Below are 17,531 nucleotides of genomic sequence, written 5' to 3' on the forward strand. Positions count from 1 at the left end.
TGGGTACAGTGTCATGCGACCGCGCAATTGTCCGTTAAAGAAACGCAGTGCCGAATCGCAATATAGGGCATGGTCATTAAGGGTGCAAATCCTTCCGGTCTTAAAGTGGTTAATTAAAAAAAAAAAAATCATTAGTGGCTCAGTCATTCTTATATGTTATTGTAACGTGCAGTAGAACACATATCATCGCAATGCATGTTACTGCCCGAACCATGGGGCGTTGCCTTTTATTTTGAATGGCACTCCATTACACTACTGCAGTAGCAGACAGCGCACCCACCCTACAATGTACCACAATGCACAAGTACTAAAAGAGGTTAAGCTTTACTTTGCAAAAATACCTAATCAAATGCAAAGAAAAAAAAAAACAGCAATTTTTGCTTGCGCATGATTGGATGATGGAAGTCGATAGAGCTTCCCCTCATTTACTAAGCTCTGGAGCAACCACACTTCCAAAGTGCACAGTCTATTTGCCTTCAGTAAATCTACCCCATAGTGTAAAAGGGCTCTTAGTGTATTTTTGAAAATAACTAGTATGACTACCTGAATTTCACTTGGTGTCAGGCTGTCAGCGTCTCACAGTCCACTCTTCAGCAGAGTGCAGGCTGGTAGAGGGTGAACCAGCAAAAGAAGCCAATAAGCTGTGCTGCAGTGTTCTTTTGTTAACAAGAAACATGCTGAGAGGAGTTGAGAGCAGAGTGACAGAGATAAACACATCTGTCTGCTGCTTTTCCTTTCACTGTCTAATTACAGGCTAGGTGCATAAACAAAATCTAGCTATATTCAGGGCCGCTGATAGGGGGGGCCACCAGTCCTCCTGTAGTGGCTCGGGCACACAGGGGGGCCCCCACAGCATGGGGAATCAGTGCAGTTGGACGGAAGGGCAATTACAGAAGGAAGCCCTGTGCAGCTCTCTGCAGCAGCTGAAAGCCAGTTTATTCCCCTCCTGTCAGCTTTCAGCTGCTGCAGGGAGAGACACAGACACAGGGCATCGTTCCTGTAATTGCTTCTCCGACACCAACTCCCCTCCCTGTTCTGCCCCTGCTATTGATCCCCCCTCCCCGTGTGCCCCCTTTTCACTGTGATGCCCCCCCCCCCTCACAGCGTGGCAGGCTTCCCTGTCATGTAGAAAAAAAAAAATTCTCCATAGGGCTGCAGATTATGTCTAGGTTCACACTGCCCTCCTTTCTGCTGTATGCTACACCCAAGCTAGGCTCCTTGTGTACAGCAGATCCATCTTTATATAGAGAAAATGTTCTTTAACCACTTCTAGAACACCCAAAAGCAGATTTACGTCTACAGGGCTGCCCTCCTTTGCAGAATCACGTATATTTATGGATGTTTGCCAGCACCCACCAATCATCAGGCAGAGACTCAGAACTGAGCTCTGCCTATGTAAACAAGGCAGATCTCTGTTCTGACAGGAGGGAAGGGATGGATTTTGTGTCTCTGCAAAGTAGGGGATAAAATCCATCACTTTCCCTACTAAAAGCAGTACATACAATACACAAAAACACTGGCTAGGCACACAGTTAACCCTTTGATCGCCCTAGATGTTTAACCCCGTCCCAGACAGTGTCATTACAATGACAGTGCATATTTTTAGCACTGATCACTGTATTAGTGTCACTGGTTCCTGCAAAGTGTCCAATTGTCCGCCGCAATATCGCAGTTCCACTATAAGTTCCTGATCGCCACCATTACTAGGATTAAAAAAATAAAAATTCCATAAATATATCCCTATAGTTTGTAGACGCTATAACTTTCACGTAAACCAATCTTATTGGGCAGAACTGCTGCCATTTTGGTATGGTGCCATTACTAAAGTCCAATAGAAAAAGAGCAATAATGTAAAATGAGCATGGATGAGGAGTAGGTATAGAGATACAGTTAAAAAAAATCCTTGTCTTGACTTCCAGTTTAACATTCATAATCCTATGTGCTGGCTAGTTTACAGTGAGTGGTAGTGAGTGGCTCATACCACAAACATTCATCAGTACTGTGGGTTTTACTGGAAGTAATTCTACATCTGTGAAGATGCGGAAAGTCATCCGTGTGTATGAGCCCATGCTGTTCTTGGCTACATTAGCAGACAAAAGACTTTGAAAAGTGATTGATACTGTAAGCAATTAAAAGGCAAGAGAAAGGTATCTCATTGGATGACACCTGATTTAGGAAATCCTATTATATTGATTGCAAAATGCTGCAATTCTGAAGTTAGAAATGTAATCATTAGTTTATCATCAATGTTGCTAAATGATTGGAGCCAGCATCAAATGGGGGCCCATGCACAGAAAAACATAGGGGTTCATTTACTAAAACTGGAGAGTGCAATATCTGGTGCTGCAGTGCTTCTAACTTCAGCTTGTTCAATTAAGCTTTGATAAAAAAAAAAAAAAAAGCTGGAAGCTGATTGGTTTCTATGCTGAGCTGCATCAGTTTTTGCACTCTCCAGTTTTAGTAAATCAACTCCAAAGTGCGCTTCTTCTGTGTGATACCGACAAATACACTCACAGGCCACTTTATTAGGTACACCTTGCTAGTACTGAGTTGGACCCCCTTTTGCCTTCGGAACTGCCTTAATTCTATGTGGCATAGTTTTAACAAGGTGATATAAAAATTCCTCAGAGATTTTGGTCCATATTAACATGACAGCATCACGCAGTTGCTGCAGATTTGTCGGCTGCACATCCATAATGGGACTCTCCCGTTCCACCACATTCCAAAGATGCTCTATTAAATTGAGATCTGGTGAGTGTGGAGGCCATTGGAGTACAGTGACCTCACTGTCATGTTCAAGAAGCCAGTGGTGAGATGATTTGAGCTTTGTGACATGGTGCATTATCCTGCTGGAAGGAGCCATCAGAAGATGGGGACACTGTAGTCATAAAGGGATGGACATGGTCAGCAACAATACTCATGTAGACCCTGGCATTTAAACAATGCTCAATTGTACTAAGGGGCCCAAAGTGTGCCAAGAAAATATCCCCCTACACCATTACACCACCAGCCTGAACCGTTAATACAAGACAGGATGGATCCATGCTTTTATATTGCTTACACCAAATTCTCGCCCTACCATCTGAATGACTCACCTAAAAATTGAGACTCAGTAGACCAGGCAACATTTTTCCAATCTTCTCTTGTCCAATATTGGTGAGCCTGTATGAATTGTAACCTCAGTTTCCGGTTCTTAGCTGACAGGAGTGGCACCTGGTGTGATCTTCTGCTGCTGTAGCCCATCTGTTTCAAGGTTCGATGCGTTGTGCATACAGACATGGTATTCTGCATATCTTGGTTGTAAGGAGTGGTTATTTGAGTTACTGTTGCCTTTGTATCATCTCAAACCATTCTCCTCTGACCTCTGACATCAACAAGGCATTTTCATCCACGCAGCTGCCGCTCACCGGATATTTTCTCTTTTTTGCACCATTCCCTGTAAACCCTAGAGATGGTTTACAGGGAATGGTGAAAATCCCAGTAGATCAGTAGTTTTTGAAATACTCAGACCAGCCTGTCTGGCACCAACAACTATGCCACATTCAAAGTCACTTAAAGGCTAAGTTCACATTTTTTTTCTAAATTCAAGTTTCCCTTTGTACCTATATAGCATTAATGTATTTCTTTTGCAAAAATAAAACAGCTTTCCATTATTTCTACACCTACTTACCTCACTCTCTTCATAGCTGTTTAAACACACTGCTCGATTACTTCTGCCTAACTTCCTGGTCAGACTTTAGGTCATGACACAGGAAGGAGTTGACCAGCTGATCTCATTAGCACACACATCTACCCTCAGCTGGTCAACTCCTTCCTGTGTCATGACCTGTGCATGACCTAAAGTCTGACCAGGAAGTTAGGCAGAAGTAATCAAGCAGTGTGTTTAACCTTCCCCCATCCTCGCTACAGCCTATATACGGCTGCAGCGCGGACTCGAATTTTCGGGAGGCCGTTTTTAAACAGCCTCCCAGTGACACGCCCCCCGCGCGCTCCCGCGAGCGCGCTGCGGGGGAAATCTGTGTCGGCCGTGTCCCTTGGACATGGCCGATCACAGATCGTGGTGAATGGCCAATCACAGCGGCCATTCACCACGTGATCGGGCCGTCCAATGAGCGATGATCTCATATGTAAACATATGAGATCATCTCTCATCGCCAGTGCTCCTTCCTCACACGGAGCCTGCAGTGTGAGGAAGGAGGGGGAGCCTCACAGCGCCGGGGACACAGGAGAATGTAATCAGGGCACTGATCACCAGTGCCCTGATTACTAGAGGTAAAAACACACACACAGTGCCCCCCATCAGTGCCCACAGTGCCCGCCATCAGTGCCCCCCATCAATGCCCACAATCAGTGCCCATAGTGCTGCTAGTCAGTGCCCATCAGTGCCTGCTCATCTAAGCACTGATGAGCACTGACTGGCAGCACTATGGGCACTGAGTGTGGGCACTGATGGTGCTGCCCATCAGTGCCGCTCATCAGTGCCACCCGTCAGTGTCCAGTGCCATCCGCCAGTGCCCATCAGTGCCGCCTATCAGTGCCCGTCAGTGCCGCCTCTCAGTGCCCAGCAGTGCCACCTCTCAGTGCCCAGCAGTGCCACCTCTCAGTGCCCAGCAGTGCCGCCTATCAGTGCTCATCAGTGCCGCCTCTCAGTGCCGCCTCTCAGTGCCGCCTATCAATGCCGCCTATCAGTGCTCATCAGTGCGGCATATTAGTACCTCCTCATCAGTGCCCATAAGTGCCACCTCATCAGTGCCCATAAGTGCCACCTCATCAGTGCCCATCAGTGCAGCCTATCAGTGCCCATCAGTGCCGCCTCATCAGCGCACATCAGTGAAGGAGAAAAATTTATTTTCAAAATTTACTCGCAGAAAATAAGAAAAACTTTTTTTTTTTTTTCAAAATTTTCTGTCTTTTTTCTTTTTTTTTGTAAAAAATAAAAAACCCAGAGGTGATTAAATACCACCAAAAGAAAGCTCTATTTGTGTGAAAAAAATGATAAAAATTTCATATGGGTACAGTGTAGCATGACCGCGCAATTGTCATTCAAAGTGTGACAGCACTGAAAGCTGAAAATTGTCCTGGATGGGAAGGGTGTTTAAGTGCACAGTAGGCAAGTGGTTAAAAAGCTATGAAGACAGTGAGGTAAGCCGGTGTAGAATAAATAGAAAGCTGTTTTAATTTTACAAAATAAGTACATGATGCTATATTGGCACATAGGGGAGCTGGAATTTAGAAGAAAAAAGGTGAACTTAGCCTTTTAATCCCCTTTCTTCTCTATTCTGATGCTCAGTTTGGACTTCCCCAAGTCATGTTCACTATGTCTAGATGCCTAAATACTTTGAGTTGCTGGCATGTGATTGGCTGATTAGCAGTTTGTTTTACAAAGCAATCGAAGAGATGTACCTAATAAAGTGGCCGGTGAGTATATATTCCAGATAATTAACAATACAATACTAATAATTGCAGCAGAATAGTTTGCATGCTTTATGTTGCAGAGGATCAGTATGACTCTGGCATCTAGCATTTCCAGGAAAGGTCAGTAATATAAGCTTACATAGTTCTTTCACTGCAGATTTTCATAGATGGATGAAAGCAATCATATTGTTTGTTTTTTCCTCATAAGATTTCAGTCACATACTTGCTGACATATTACAAAAAAATTAAGCAGCACCCTGGTTCTCCCCAAATTCTACACACTGGAGCCTAACCATAGCCGCTTGGCTGTTTTGCCAGGATTTCCAAAAGCTGTTCTGCCCCTTTAGGGCTCTCACACACACTGCAGCTCAAAGAAGCTCAAAGAAGCTGCTTCTACAACCTTTTTTGAGCTCTCATTTTTTCTGCCTAGAAACTCCCCTCCATGTTAGCCAACGTGTCCATGCACACTGACTTTTTCAGGAGTTTACAGACATATGTTCTTACAGGCAGAAAACAACCCCATCAAATGCACGCTTTTGAGAGGAACTTTAGAGCATTAAGGCCCGTACACATGTAGCGATTGTCGGCCGTAAATATTCGGCCACCGTACGATCGGCCGATTGTCGGCTTGTTAGTATGATGCTTCCGACAACAAACTGCAACTTTTCGGCCGAACAGAATCTGGTGTGCAGACTTTAAAATTTTTGTTGGCCGTCACCAGAACGGCCGATTGTTCGCCAGTCAGTACAGAATTCGGCCGACAAACAGCAGATTAGCAAGACTGGGCATGCTCAGAGAAGAAAAAACACACGGAAAGTTAACCATCACAAGACATCACTTCTGCAGTCGGCTGTTATTGGCCGACAAAATTCGTGTGCAGTCTTTAGCACTTTTCAACCGACAGGACAGCACCGGACAAAAGATGGCCGATCGTTCGGCCGACAATCAGTGCGTGTGTACGGGGCTTAAAAGACGCCCAAGTGCCTAAAAAAGCATGTAAAAGCTCAAAGACGCTCAAAAATGCACAAAACAAAAAATAGGAAAAATGAGCTGAGGGGAGGGTTTGTGAAAAAAACGTTTATGCTCAAAAAAGCTCAATAAAAATGTGCAAAAGAGCACAAAAAAGGAACAAGCTTCTTCGAACTTAAATAAAAGCTTGCTGCCAGCTTGTACTTTATTTGTGCTCTATTGCACTTTTTTTTTTTTTTTTTAGCTTTCCAGCTGCCTGTAAAAGCAAGTTTTTTTTTGAGCTGCATTGTGAATGAGCCCTAACAATTGTAAGATGTCTAGTATACAATGCTTGCTGAAATACAGTACTTCATTGGTGAAATCTCCCATATACAATTTCTGGTGCATTGTGATTAAAGATAAAATGTATTATACTCACTTGGTTCATATTCCTGTGAAAAATACAGCATACCTCATTGCATAGGCTACACCAGGGATCCTCAAACTGCGGCCCTCCAGCTGTTGCGGAACTACACATCCCATGAGGCATTGTAAAACTCTGACATTCACAGACATGACAAGGCATGATGGGAATTGAAGTTCCTGAACAACTAGAGGGCCATAGTTTGAAGACCCCTGGGCTACACAGTTCAGGGATTTCTCTGGCTCAAAGTAACTTCTTAGAGATGTTGTAATTGCTGGCCTTTTTTTGAGCATAGTAAAGATAGAAAAAATTATTTTGATACAATAATTTTTAAGCGTGTCTTTAAAGAGGAACTGCACTGCATCTGGGCACCACAAATCAAAAACGCTATTTCATAAATTTTTAGTATTTAAAACAAACTCCCCCATCCTTCCATGTCTCCATGCTTTTTTTGCTAAAAAATAATTTTGAAAAAGCTCCCTGGCATTTCTGGCCGTGGCTATCTTGAGTAAGGGCTTTTGATTCATGTATCATTTACTTCCTGGAATCTGTCTCAGGCATTGGCTGAGCTGAAAACCCTCCTTCCCCTCCTCAAGACACCTGGGATGTATGACATCATTTGCCGAGGCATGGAAACCAGGAAGTAACTGAAGAAATGCTAGCAGCATAAGGATTAGAAATAGTCCATGTTGGTTGAGAGAGTGAAGTTTCACTTTAAATTTGTGTTAAGATTCAAAATTGCTCCTAAAACTTTTGAGAAGTGGCGGCTGGTGCATGATAATTTAGGGGGGACGGCAAAACCCATACCTCCTGCCGGCCGGCCCGCAGGCATATCCACCCCCCGGGATGGCCGCTCAGTAAGCCGGCAGGCAAATCCGCCACCACCCCCCCCCCTACCCCACCCCCCTGGGGCAGACGGCCAGAGGAACAGCCAGCATTCTTTCCTGAGTGGCTGTGATTCTCCTCTGGCCGTGCGTCTCCTCCTTCTTCCTGGCCAATGGGCAGTAAAATCACTTCTCTTTTCAGCCAATCGGGAAAGGGGTCCCATGACCCCCATGACCCGCTTCCTGATTGGTTGGGAGGAGAATCAGTGTGATAATATTGAATATTCATTCGCTATTGTCATACAACTGGGTGGGCTAAGGGAACAGTGGTCTGCCCACCCTTTTTTGAAGACTATTAGAGCCTCTGGCTCTGATCACATGCTTCAAAAAAAAAAAAGCCCCATTGGAAACCATGCATCTGGCGCCCTGCATGTAGATTAGGATGGGGGGGATGGGGGGGAGGTGCCCCTGCGCCCCTAATGGACGGGCCGCCAATGCTTTTGAGCTTACTTTTTGAATGTGTGTTGAATTGTTTAAACAACAGGGCAGGCTGTTTTGTAATGAGTAATGTGTGGGTTTATATCTAATTAGCCTGGCCAGAATTACACATGAAGAATAAAACATCTTTCTATATAAAGTAGCATATAATGCATTCTAAATAATTTTGCACAATCAACATTTATTTCCTCTTTATATTTGTCTAGTGTGAAGAAGTGTATACTATGTGCTACAAATTACACATGGCAGTTGCTTGCTTATTTAATGAGCTGAATTCTTTCCTCTGTGTATTCAGCAGTTAGGACCTGACGTAGGGCGGTGTTTCATAAGATAGGAAATAGGAAGTAAGCAACAGGTGTGACGGATTAATTACTTCCTCAACAGCCTCAATAATAACTAGAGAATCACAAAGGAATGGCTGTCCTATGGTCTAGGCATTTCAGAAAAAGGATATATGTTCAATAATATGTAAATGCCATAAAACAACTGTAAGTCCAATCAATTGGCTTATAACTGCGTTAAATTGTGTTTACTGTATAGAGTACTACGATTAAAGGAAGGAAAAATTAGCAAATTTGCAAGGAACTGGCAAATCTAAGGAAAGCTCTGATATGTAAACCAGTTGCATGAATTTAAAACACAAGAAAGCTGCCGCACCCAGTGTCAGAATCCTTAAAATGATAGATTTTTGGAACTAAGTACATTGAGTTGAGAGATTCACACCCATATAACCTAATACTTTTAGGTAAGGTGCTTTGTTAAGATTATTTTCACTGTATTTTCATTTACTCGTACTGATGGATCACCTTCACTACATCAGACTGGAATTGTGGAAAGGACAGAAGCGTGGCTAAGCATAAAGAGACATATCCTTTGTTGGGGAAATGCTTCCTAATTTTTTCATTAACCTATTACATCATTCCACTGTCAACCTGCAATTTTACAATGTGACCAAATTGGTATTTTAAAAAAGACATTTATTTTTCACTTTATTTTCCAAAAAAATGGCCATCATAACTATATTAGCTTGTTATACATCCCATTTCAAAGCCATGGTCACATACTGTATATGGCAGGGATTCCCAAACTACGGCCCTCAGGAACTACAATTCCCATCATGCCTAGTCATGTATGTGAATGTCAGAGTTTTACTCATGGGATGTGTAGTTCTGCAACAGCTACAGGGCCGTAGTTTGGGAATCCCTGGTATATGGATTTGGCTTCTCTTCTGGGAAAGCAAACAATATTTTGGAGTGTGACTGTGTATTTGGTAATATTATTTCTTTAATAATTTTCCCGTATACAAAATAGGTTAAAATCACATGTTACAAACATTTTTACAACAATCATCCCACTATTACCTCTCCTCCCCCCCAACCCCCCCCCCCTTAGTTCTATAAAAAATTCTCTCCCTTTATCTTCCCGCTTCTACCCTCCCTCCTCTCATCTCCTATACACCCCATATTTCAACATACTGTATTTCCTTGTGTTCTTAAACTCTACCCAGCTATTCCAGATGTTGAAAATGTTTCTATCTCATCTTCTCCACTACAACGCATTTATTCCATTTTATATATAAATTCCACTCTTTTATCCCAGTCTCCTATTGTGGGGCTTTCTGGTTCTTGCCACATTCTTGGTTGGTATCGCTCCTTTTACTGCGTTCATCACTCGTTATATCACTGTGCTCTTATATTGTTTTGTTGCTATTTGTAGTATTTTGTACTATGAAATAAATAAAACCACGGGTCATCAGGGATGTTTATACCTGTGATCTCCCTTATCTGTTGTAACACCTTCCACCAGGATTCCTTTATCTTTGGGCATTCCCACCATAAATGGGCCATCATTCCCTTCAGATTATATCCTCTCCAACATAATGATGATTTTTCTGGTTGATGTTTTCATGCTTTAACAGGTGTTATGTACCATCTTGCCAGACATTTATAGTTAATTTCTATCATGTTTATATCTACTGCCGAGCGTGAGTGTGACAGTTAAGCCAAAAAGGGCATTTGTGACGTCAGGTACTGATGTTGGATAAGAAGACCTGGCTCACAGTCAGTGTTCCAAGTTATCCCAGAGGTTTTCAGTTGGGTTGAGCTTAGGGCCCTGTACAGGCTTTCACACCAAACTTATCTAAACATTGCTTTGTAGAGCTGACTATGAGCACAGTCATGCTGGTGCAGAAAATGGCCTTCTCCAATTCATTACCAGATATAATTGTATTGTATGCTGTAGTATTATTAACCTTTTGGTTCTGTACTGTATGCTGTACCATTAATAATATCCTTTATTGAGAACACCTGAACTCAATAATTTCGAGAGGTGTCCACATACTTGTGGACAAATAATTTCATATATATATATATATATATATATATATATATATATACAGTATCTCACAAAAGTGAGTACACCCCTCACATTTTTGTAAATATTTTATCATATCTTTTCATGTGACAACACTGAAGAAATGACACTTTTCTACAATGTAAAGTAGTGAGTGTACAGCTTGTATAACAGTGTAAATTTGCTGTCTTCCCAAAATAACTCAACACAGCCATTAATGTCTAAATCGCTGACAACAAAAGTGAGTACACCCCTAAGAGAAAATGTCAAAATTGGGCCCAATTAGCCATTTTCTCTCCCTGGTGTCATGTGACTCGTTAGTGTTACAAGGTCTCAGGTGTGAATGGGGAGCAGGTGTGTTAAAGCAGGGTTCCACTCATTTTTTGTGTATATTAAAAGTCAGCAGCTACAAAAAAGTGAAGCTGTTGACTTTTAATAAAGACACACTCACCTGTCCCAAGATCCAGCGATGCGGCCGTCCGAAGCCTCCATCCTCTCCCTCTCTTCTTGGTGGTGCCAGCATCTCTAGTGTCTCTAGCTGTGACAGCTTGCTGCTTGACAGCCGGGTGCGCACTGCACATGCACGAGTCACACTGCGCTTTGTGAATGGCTGGACAATTTTCTGGGACCTGTGACGTGTCCCAGAAGATTGCAGGGAGGGAGGGGGAGAGGAGAACTTCTGCTCGAGCCCCCTAGGTGGCCCAAGCGGAAGTGGGAGCGGGTACCTGTCAAATCTAAGTACCTGCTCCCCCCCCCCAAAAAAAAATGACATGGCAAATGTGGTATGTCATGGAGTCAGGAGTATTTAAAGCGAAAGTTCCACTTTTGGGTGGAACTCTGCTTTAAATTTGGTGTTATTTGGTGTTATTTCTCTCAAAACCATACAGTGGTTTAACAGGACAGGCTCCACTCAGAACAGGCCTCGCCATGGTCGACCAAAGCAGTTGAGTGCACATGCTCAGTGTCATATCCAGAGAATGTCTTCGGGAAATAGCGGTATGAGGGGTGGGAGATCAGCCTGTCAGTGCTCAGACCATACGCCGCACACTGCATCAAATTGATCTGCATGGCTGTCATCCCAGAAGGAAGCCTCTTCTAAAGATGATGTACAAGAAAGCCCGCAAACAGTTTGCTGAAGACAAGAAGACTAGGGACATGGATTACTGGAACCATGTCTTATGGTCTGATGAGACCAAGATAAACTTTTTTGGTTCAGATGGTGTCAAGCAAGTGTGGCGGCAATCAGGTGAGGAGTACAAAGACAAGTGTGTCTTGCCTTCAGTCAAGCATGGTGCTGCTAGGAGTGTCATGGTCTGGGGATGCATGAGTGCTGCCCCCACTGGAGAGCTACAGTTCATTGTGGGAATCATGAATGCCAACATGTACTGTGACACACTGAAGCAGAGCATGATCCCCTCCCTTCAGGGACTGGGCTGCAGGGCAGTATTCCAACATAACAAACCCAAACACACCTCCAAGATGACCACTGCCTTGCTGAAGAAGCCGAGGGTAAAGGTGATTGACTTGCCAAGCATGTCTCCAGACCTAAACCCTATTGAGCATCTGTGGGGCATCCTCAAACGGAAGGTGGAGGAGTGCAAGGTCTCTAACATCCGCCCGCTCCGTGATGTCATCATGGATGAGTGGAAGAGGGCTCCAGTGGCAACCTGTGAAGCTCTGGGGAACTCCATGCCCAAGAGGGTTAAGGCAGTGCTTGAAAATAATGGTGGCCACTTTGGGCCCAGTTTGGACATTTTCACTGTTGTGTATATACTGTATATAGATATATATAAAATATATAATTATCTCATATATATATATATATATATCAGGAACTTAGATGCATGGATCAGTCTTATCACATTAACTAAAAGACCCAAGCAACCATATGACTTCCCTGCAGTTATGAACTACATGTATATGCTAGAACTCAAGCAATAATGTAATCATTTTCTTGTTGCATTACTAAAATGTAATAGTCATAGAAAGAGTGATAAGGGTTTTTACAATGTTTTCCTGTTTTTTATATTTCAAATTGGAAAGGTTTATAACTCAAAACACAACATTCCTTTCCCCATTAAAAAAAATCATATATTCTGCAGACATCCCTTTTTTCCAAATATGTGTTTCCTTTTAAGAAATGTGGGAGGCCTGGATGTTATTTTCTCTCCAGCTTTGACTTTGGAATAAAATGGTATTTTCTGCCACAGCTAGATGCTCTTCTAATGTAAAAGGCATACACCTGTGTTATTATTCAGTCACATAGCCCACAGCACTGCTCCAGTCACACGATACTCCCCACATCTGTCTCCACCAGTGTAACGTCTTGTTTTTTTCTTTCCATAGGAGAAGAGACAGTAATTGCTGTACCGCATGGAAGTCGCAGCGTGAGAATTACAGTAAAAGGACCAGCTCACGTTTGTATGGACTATTTTAAGATGTATTTGAAAAACAGTATAATGTATACATAAAGTTCTGTTTCATCATGTTGCAAAGGTTTGTGAGTGCAGGAAACAGATATTCCTTGCCTCTAGAAGGAGCATTCAGCAATGTGATGCTGATTTTGTTGTTAGTGAACGGGTTAACAGGATTGTGGACACCTGTTTTCCAGCTCTCCTGGAAGTTCTGAGGTTAGAGGGATTAGTTGTAATTACTAAGCGGTGATCCGCCACGATCCTCTGTCCTTGGGAACGCCAAGCAGAGTGACTCTCCAGCAATGGAGAGATCACTTTCTAAATTTGAACCACATATTTTAGCACTCAACGCTTGGCTTTTAAGCTTGGTAAATAAAATCTTTATGAAACCTTGGCACAAGTGACTACTCAATGGGTGGCAAAAACCAGTGCTATCAAACCAGTAAATTAATGGACACAAGTAGCAAGTGTTATGTCTCATACTCTTTTTTCCAATAGATTTAATTTCCATGTGAAATGCCACCACACCCTTGTTCCATGAGAGCAAGCGCCAACGGGCCTTTGCTGCAAAACACAGCTGCCTCCTCTTTCAGTAGAACAGAGCGGCGAACACTGTATTAATATACCCCATACATATGTGCAAGCTATACCCCATATATGTGCAAGCTAACATCTTCTCTATTGCAGTTAGAGTTTAAAAACCGGTAATAGCATATCTATGGGTGCATGTGGGTTTACCTTGCTACCTACCGTATATACTCGAGTATAAGCCGACCCGAGAATAAGCCGAGGCCCCTACTTTTACCACAAAAAGATGGTAAAAATGATTGACTCGAGTATAAGCCTAGGGTGAGAATGCAGGGTGGTGGGCATGGTACAGGAGAATGCAGGGTGGCAGGCATGGTACAGGAGAATGCAGGGTGGCTGGCATGGTACAGGAGAATGCAGGGTGGCAGGCATGGTACAGGAGAATGCAGGGTGGCTGGCATGGTACAGGATAATGCACGGTGGCTGGCATGGTACAGGAAAATGCAGGGTGGCTGGCATGGTACAGGAGAATGCAGTGTGGCTGGCATGGTACAGGAGAATCCAGGGTGGCAAGCATGGTACAGGAGAATGCAGGGTGGCAGGCATGGTACAGGAGAATGCAGGGTGGCAGGCATGGTACAGGAGAATGCAGGGTGGTTGGCATGGTACAGGAGAATGCAGGGGGGCTGGCATGGTACAGGAGAATGCAGTGTGGCTGGCATGGTACAAGGAGAATGCAGGGTGGCTGGCATGGTACAGGAGAATGCAGTGGGGCTGGCATGGTACAGGAGAATCCAGGGTGGCAAGCATGGTACAAGAGGATGCGGGGTTGCGGGCATACTAGTGCGGCTGTGTTTCACTTACCTGTTCCAGAGGCATCTTCATTTTAAAAATGGCGCCGACAAGTCATTGCGCATGCGCCGCCGCTGCTCTGGAAAGCTGGTATACGTTCGGCTATTCCCGGCCAAGGAAGGGTAAAAAAATAGTTTCACTTTATTGCCCAGTTCACCCTCCTGTATTTACTAACTCTTCATACAACTTCCAGTCCATTCACTGGTAGGAGTAGATTAAAACCAGTATTTCCGGGTATGGAGAGGCATACGACACACTCTACTACCCCTCATGTTACAACTATAGTGCTTGGCAATTGGCCTAGTTCTGTCCAGTGTAAGCTCCAAGTCTATCACAGTTAGAGCTTACACAGGGCTTTTCTTCTCTCTCCAGCAAGTTGCGGGGGACAAAGAGAAGGTTAGTATTAGATGCTGTGAGGGTCAGCATGGGCAAAGCACGAATCCCATTAGCTCCTTGATTGTTTTTCTTATAAAAATGTATGGTATCGGGAGAATGGAATCCAAGATATTGTTTATAATAAAAACAATTTGTGTATTTCCCATTGCCCTTACAGTTTAAATAGCCATACCGTACTTGTAGACTTTATATGTTCAATTTCAGTAAATATTGAAAGTCCAAATAAAGTTATGTCTTTGCCAAGCTGAGTAAACATATAATTAGGGAGATCAATGTCTTCCTAGTGTCTTCCCTACCATGACACACTGCTTTGCATGTTTATAGGGCCCCTAGTCACTATTTAATATGTAATACACATAATGGATTGTCCATCTACTTTGATGGAACATGTGTGCATATACACAGATAGGCTCATAAAAATCCAAATTATGTTTTTTTTTTTTTTATCACTCATCGCTTATTTTTTTAGTGTTACAAAGTAAATTAACAGAGATGGACAGTTAACTTGGTGATATACCCACAAGTGCACACCCCTAAATCCCCAGTATAGCCATAAAAAATACAAAAAACTTAAATAAATATGAAGAATACAGAAAGATGTAATCCTTGTATAGTATCAAACCATAATACCAAAAAGAGAGAGTTTGGGTCAGTTGTGAAATATTATATGTAGAGAAAAAACTCTTGAGGGACACTTGCAGGGCTGGGCAAGAAAATAGGTCTGAGGAAGGATAGAGAAAAGTAAAGACTGGAATGGAAAAAAAAGGTTAGTCAGAAATAGAGAGGCTTAAAATGAAATAGCGTAACTCAGAGTTAGCTCTGACCTTGAAAGGAGGATAGAATGTATAGAAAAATTTGAGAAAGTCTTGTGGCTGATAGAACAGTGGCAAGGCAATTTAAAATTCACAGGGATGCATAAACGCAAACTCCAAAGAGAGGAAGACTTCTCTTAGGCCCCTTTCACACAGGCGGACCGTTGAGATCCGCCTGTCAGTTTTTTTGGCGGATCTGAATGGTCCCCCCATGCATTCCTATGGGGCATCGGATGTCAGCAGAGACATGTCCGCTGACATCCGATCCGTCAAATCTGTATGGAAATCCTATTTTCCATCTGTCCAGTGGATCGGTTTGGATCGGACCGGATGAGAACAGACCGACGGTCCATTCCCATCCGATTTCCCCCATAGAGATGCATGGGGAACTGACAGCTGTGTCTCCGCACATAGCGCGGAAACACAGCTGTCATCCTCCTGCTCAGCGGGGGATCGGCGGATCGATCCCCCGCTGAGAAAAACAGACTCCATCCGGCGGACGGAGTGTGTGAAAGGAGCCTTAAAGAGTAACAGTTCCCCTCTGAGTGATCTGTGTATGTTACAAGGATTTTAGGAAACTTTGTTTGTTTGTTGTTTGTTCCTCTGTGCCTCTGTGCTGAGTGGGTCAAATGGGAGTGGTTTCATAATTATCTATCAGCTGCTGCACCTGCAGGGCTCTAATGAGGAAAGTTGCTGGGCCTTCATCCCTTTAGACCTGATTGGGATTGGGGACTGTATCTCACCAAAAATTGAATTTTTGTTTCATGAGATGCCAGAAATATTTCTTGCATCTTAGTGAAGACTTCTGGGAAAATCAGTGAGCCAATCACACAAGCAGGAAATTATGTTTCTGGGGGGGCGTTATACACTCTCTATAGAGAACACCTCCAGGTAGCCATTTTGCATTGAATTTTACAGAAAATTACAGCACTGCGTATTGAAAAGGAAAGGTAATTTTTAATAACATTCAATTACAATATAATTTGAGTTGCAGTTGTATACACTATATTATTTTTTGTTTTATTTGCTATTTTATTCCCATAAAAGTGGAGTTACCCTTTAATCTGGCCATTAAAGGATCACAACTTCACCAGTTCAGCAGGAACCAGTTGAATTAGATCCATGTATGAGCACTGTGACTGAACAGTCAATCTACTGAATGACTTCTGTTCAACAAGCCTGTTGGAAAATGTCTGCTTGATGAGTGCTATAGTTTCCCCGCTGTCAGAATATAAAGACAGTGAGAGGATGTGGATGGGAAAATTATATCAGTTTTTTCATTCAGCATGCTGGTTAAATTAAAAAAAACTGTCTCATCCATGGCCAGCCTTCAGATACAGTTTAATGTATACCTGTTATCAGAAAAATATGGTTGGATTTTTTGACAAGTATGGCAGTGGTACGAGGCTCCAGCGTCAAAGACCAGGAGTTCCCATTACACCCCTATCTGGGCTGGCTCTGAAATTATGGGAAGATCAGAATTAAATAAAGATTGAGGTGTTGGACACATTGTAGCCTCTCCCTGAGGACTATTACATCAGAATTATTAATTTAACCACTTTACAACCGGAGGATTTTGCTGTCTTCCGTCCAGGCCACTTTTTGCGATTCGGCGCTGTGCGACTTCAACTGACAATTGCGCGGTCGTGCGACGCCGTACCCAAACGAAATTTACGTCCTTTTTCTCCCACAAACAGAGCTTTCTTTTGGTGGTATTTGATCACCTGTGCGATTTTTACTTTTTGCGCTATAAACAAAAAAAGAGCGTTTATTTTGAAAAAATAACAATATTTTTCACATTTTTTTATATGAAATTCCCCCCAAAAAAGATGTAAAAACCAATTTTTTTAAAAGTTTTTGGCCAATTTGTTTTATGCTACATATGTTTGGTAAAAAAAATCGCAATAAGCGTATTTTGATTGGTTTGCGCAAAAGTTATTGTGTTTACTAACTAAGGGAAAGATTTCTGTCATTTTTGGTGTTTTTTTTTTAACGCGTAATGGCGGCGATCTGCGATTTTTTTTGCGGGACTGCGACATTGCGGCGGACAGACCGGACCCCTGACTGA

At 42.9% G+C, this 17,531-nt stretch overlaps 1 protein-coding gene across 1 annotated transcript in view; it reads left to right on the top strand.

Moving 5' to 3' along the window:
* Positions 1-17,531, top strand: part of ADAMTSL3 (ADAMTS like 3) — a 730,739-nt gene that overhangs the window by 498,805 nt on the left and 214,403 nt on the right. Inside the window, exon 8 of the mRNA XM_082255626.1 lies at positions 12,808-12,882. Coding sequence (XP_082111752.1) covers positions 12,808-12,882 — 75 coding nt within the window. The remainder of the gene's footprint in view (positions 1-12,807; positions 12,883-17,531) is intronic.

Source organism: Pelophylax lessonae, assembly GCF_965119305.1.
Source record: "Pelophylax lessonae genome assembly, chromosome: 4".
Taxonomy (NCBI): Eukaryota; Metazoa; Chordata; class Amphibia; order Anura; family Ranidae; genus Pelophylax; species Pelophylax lessonae.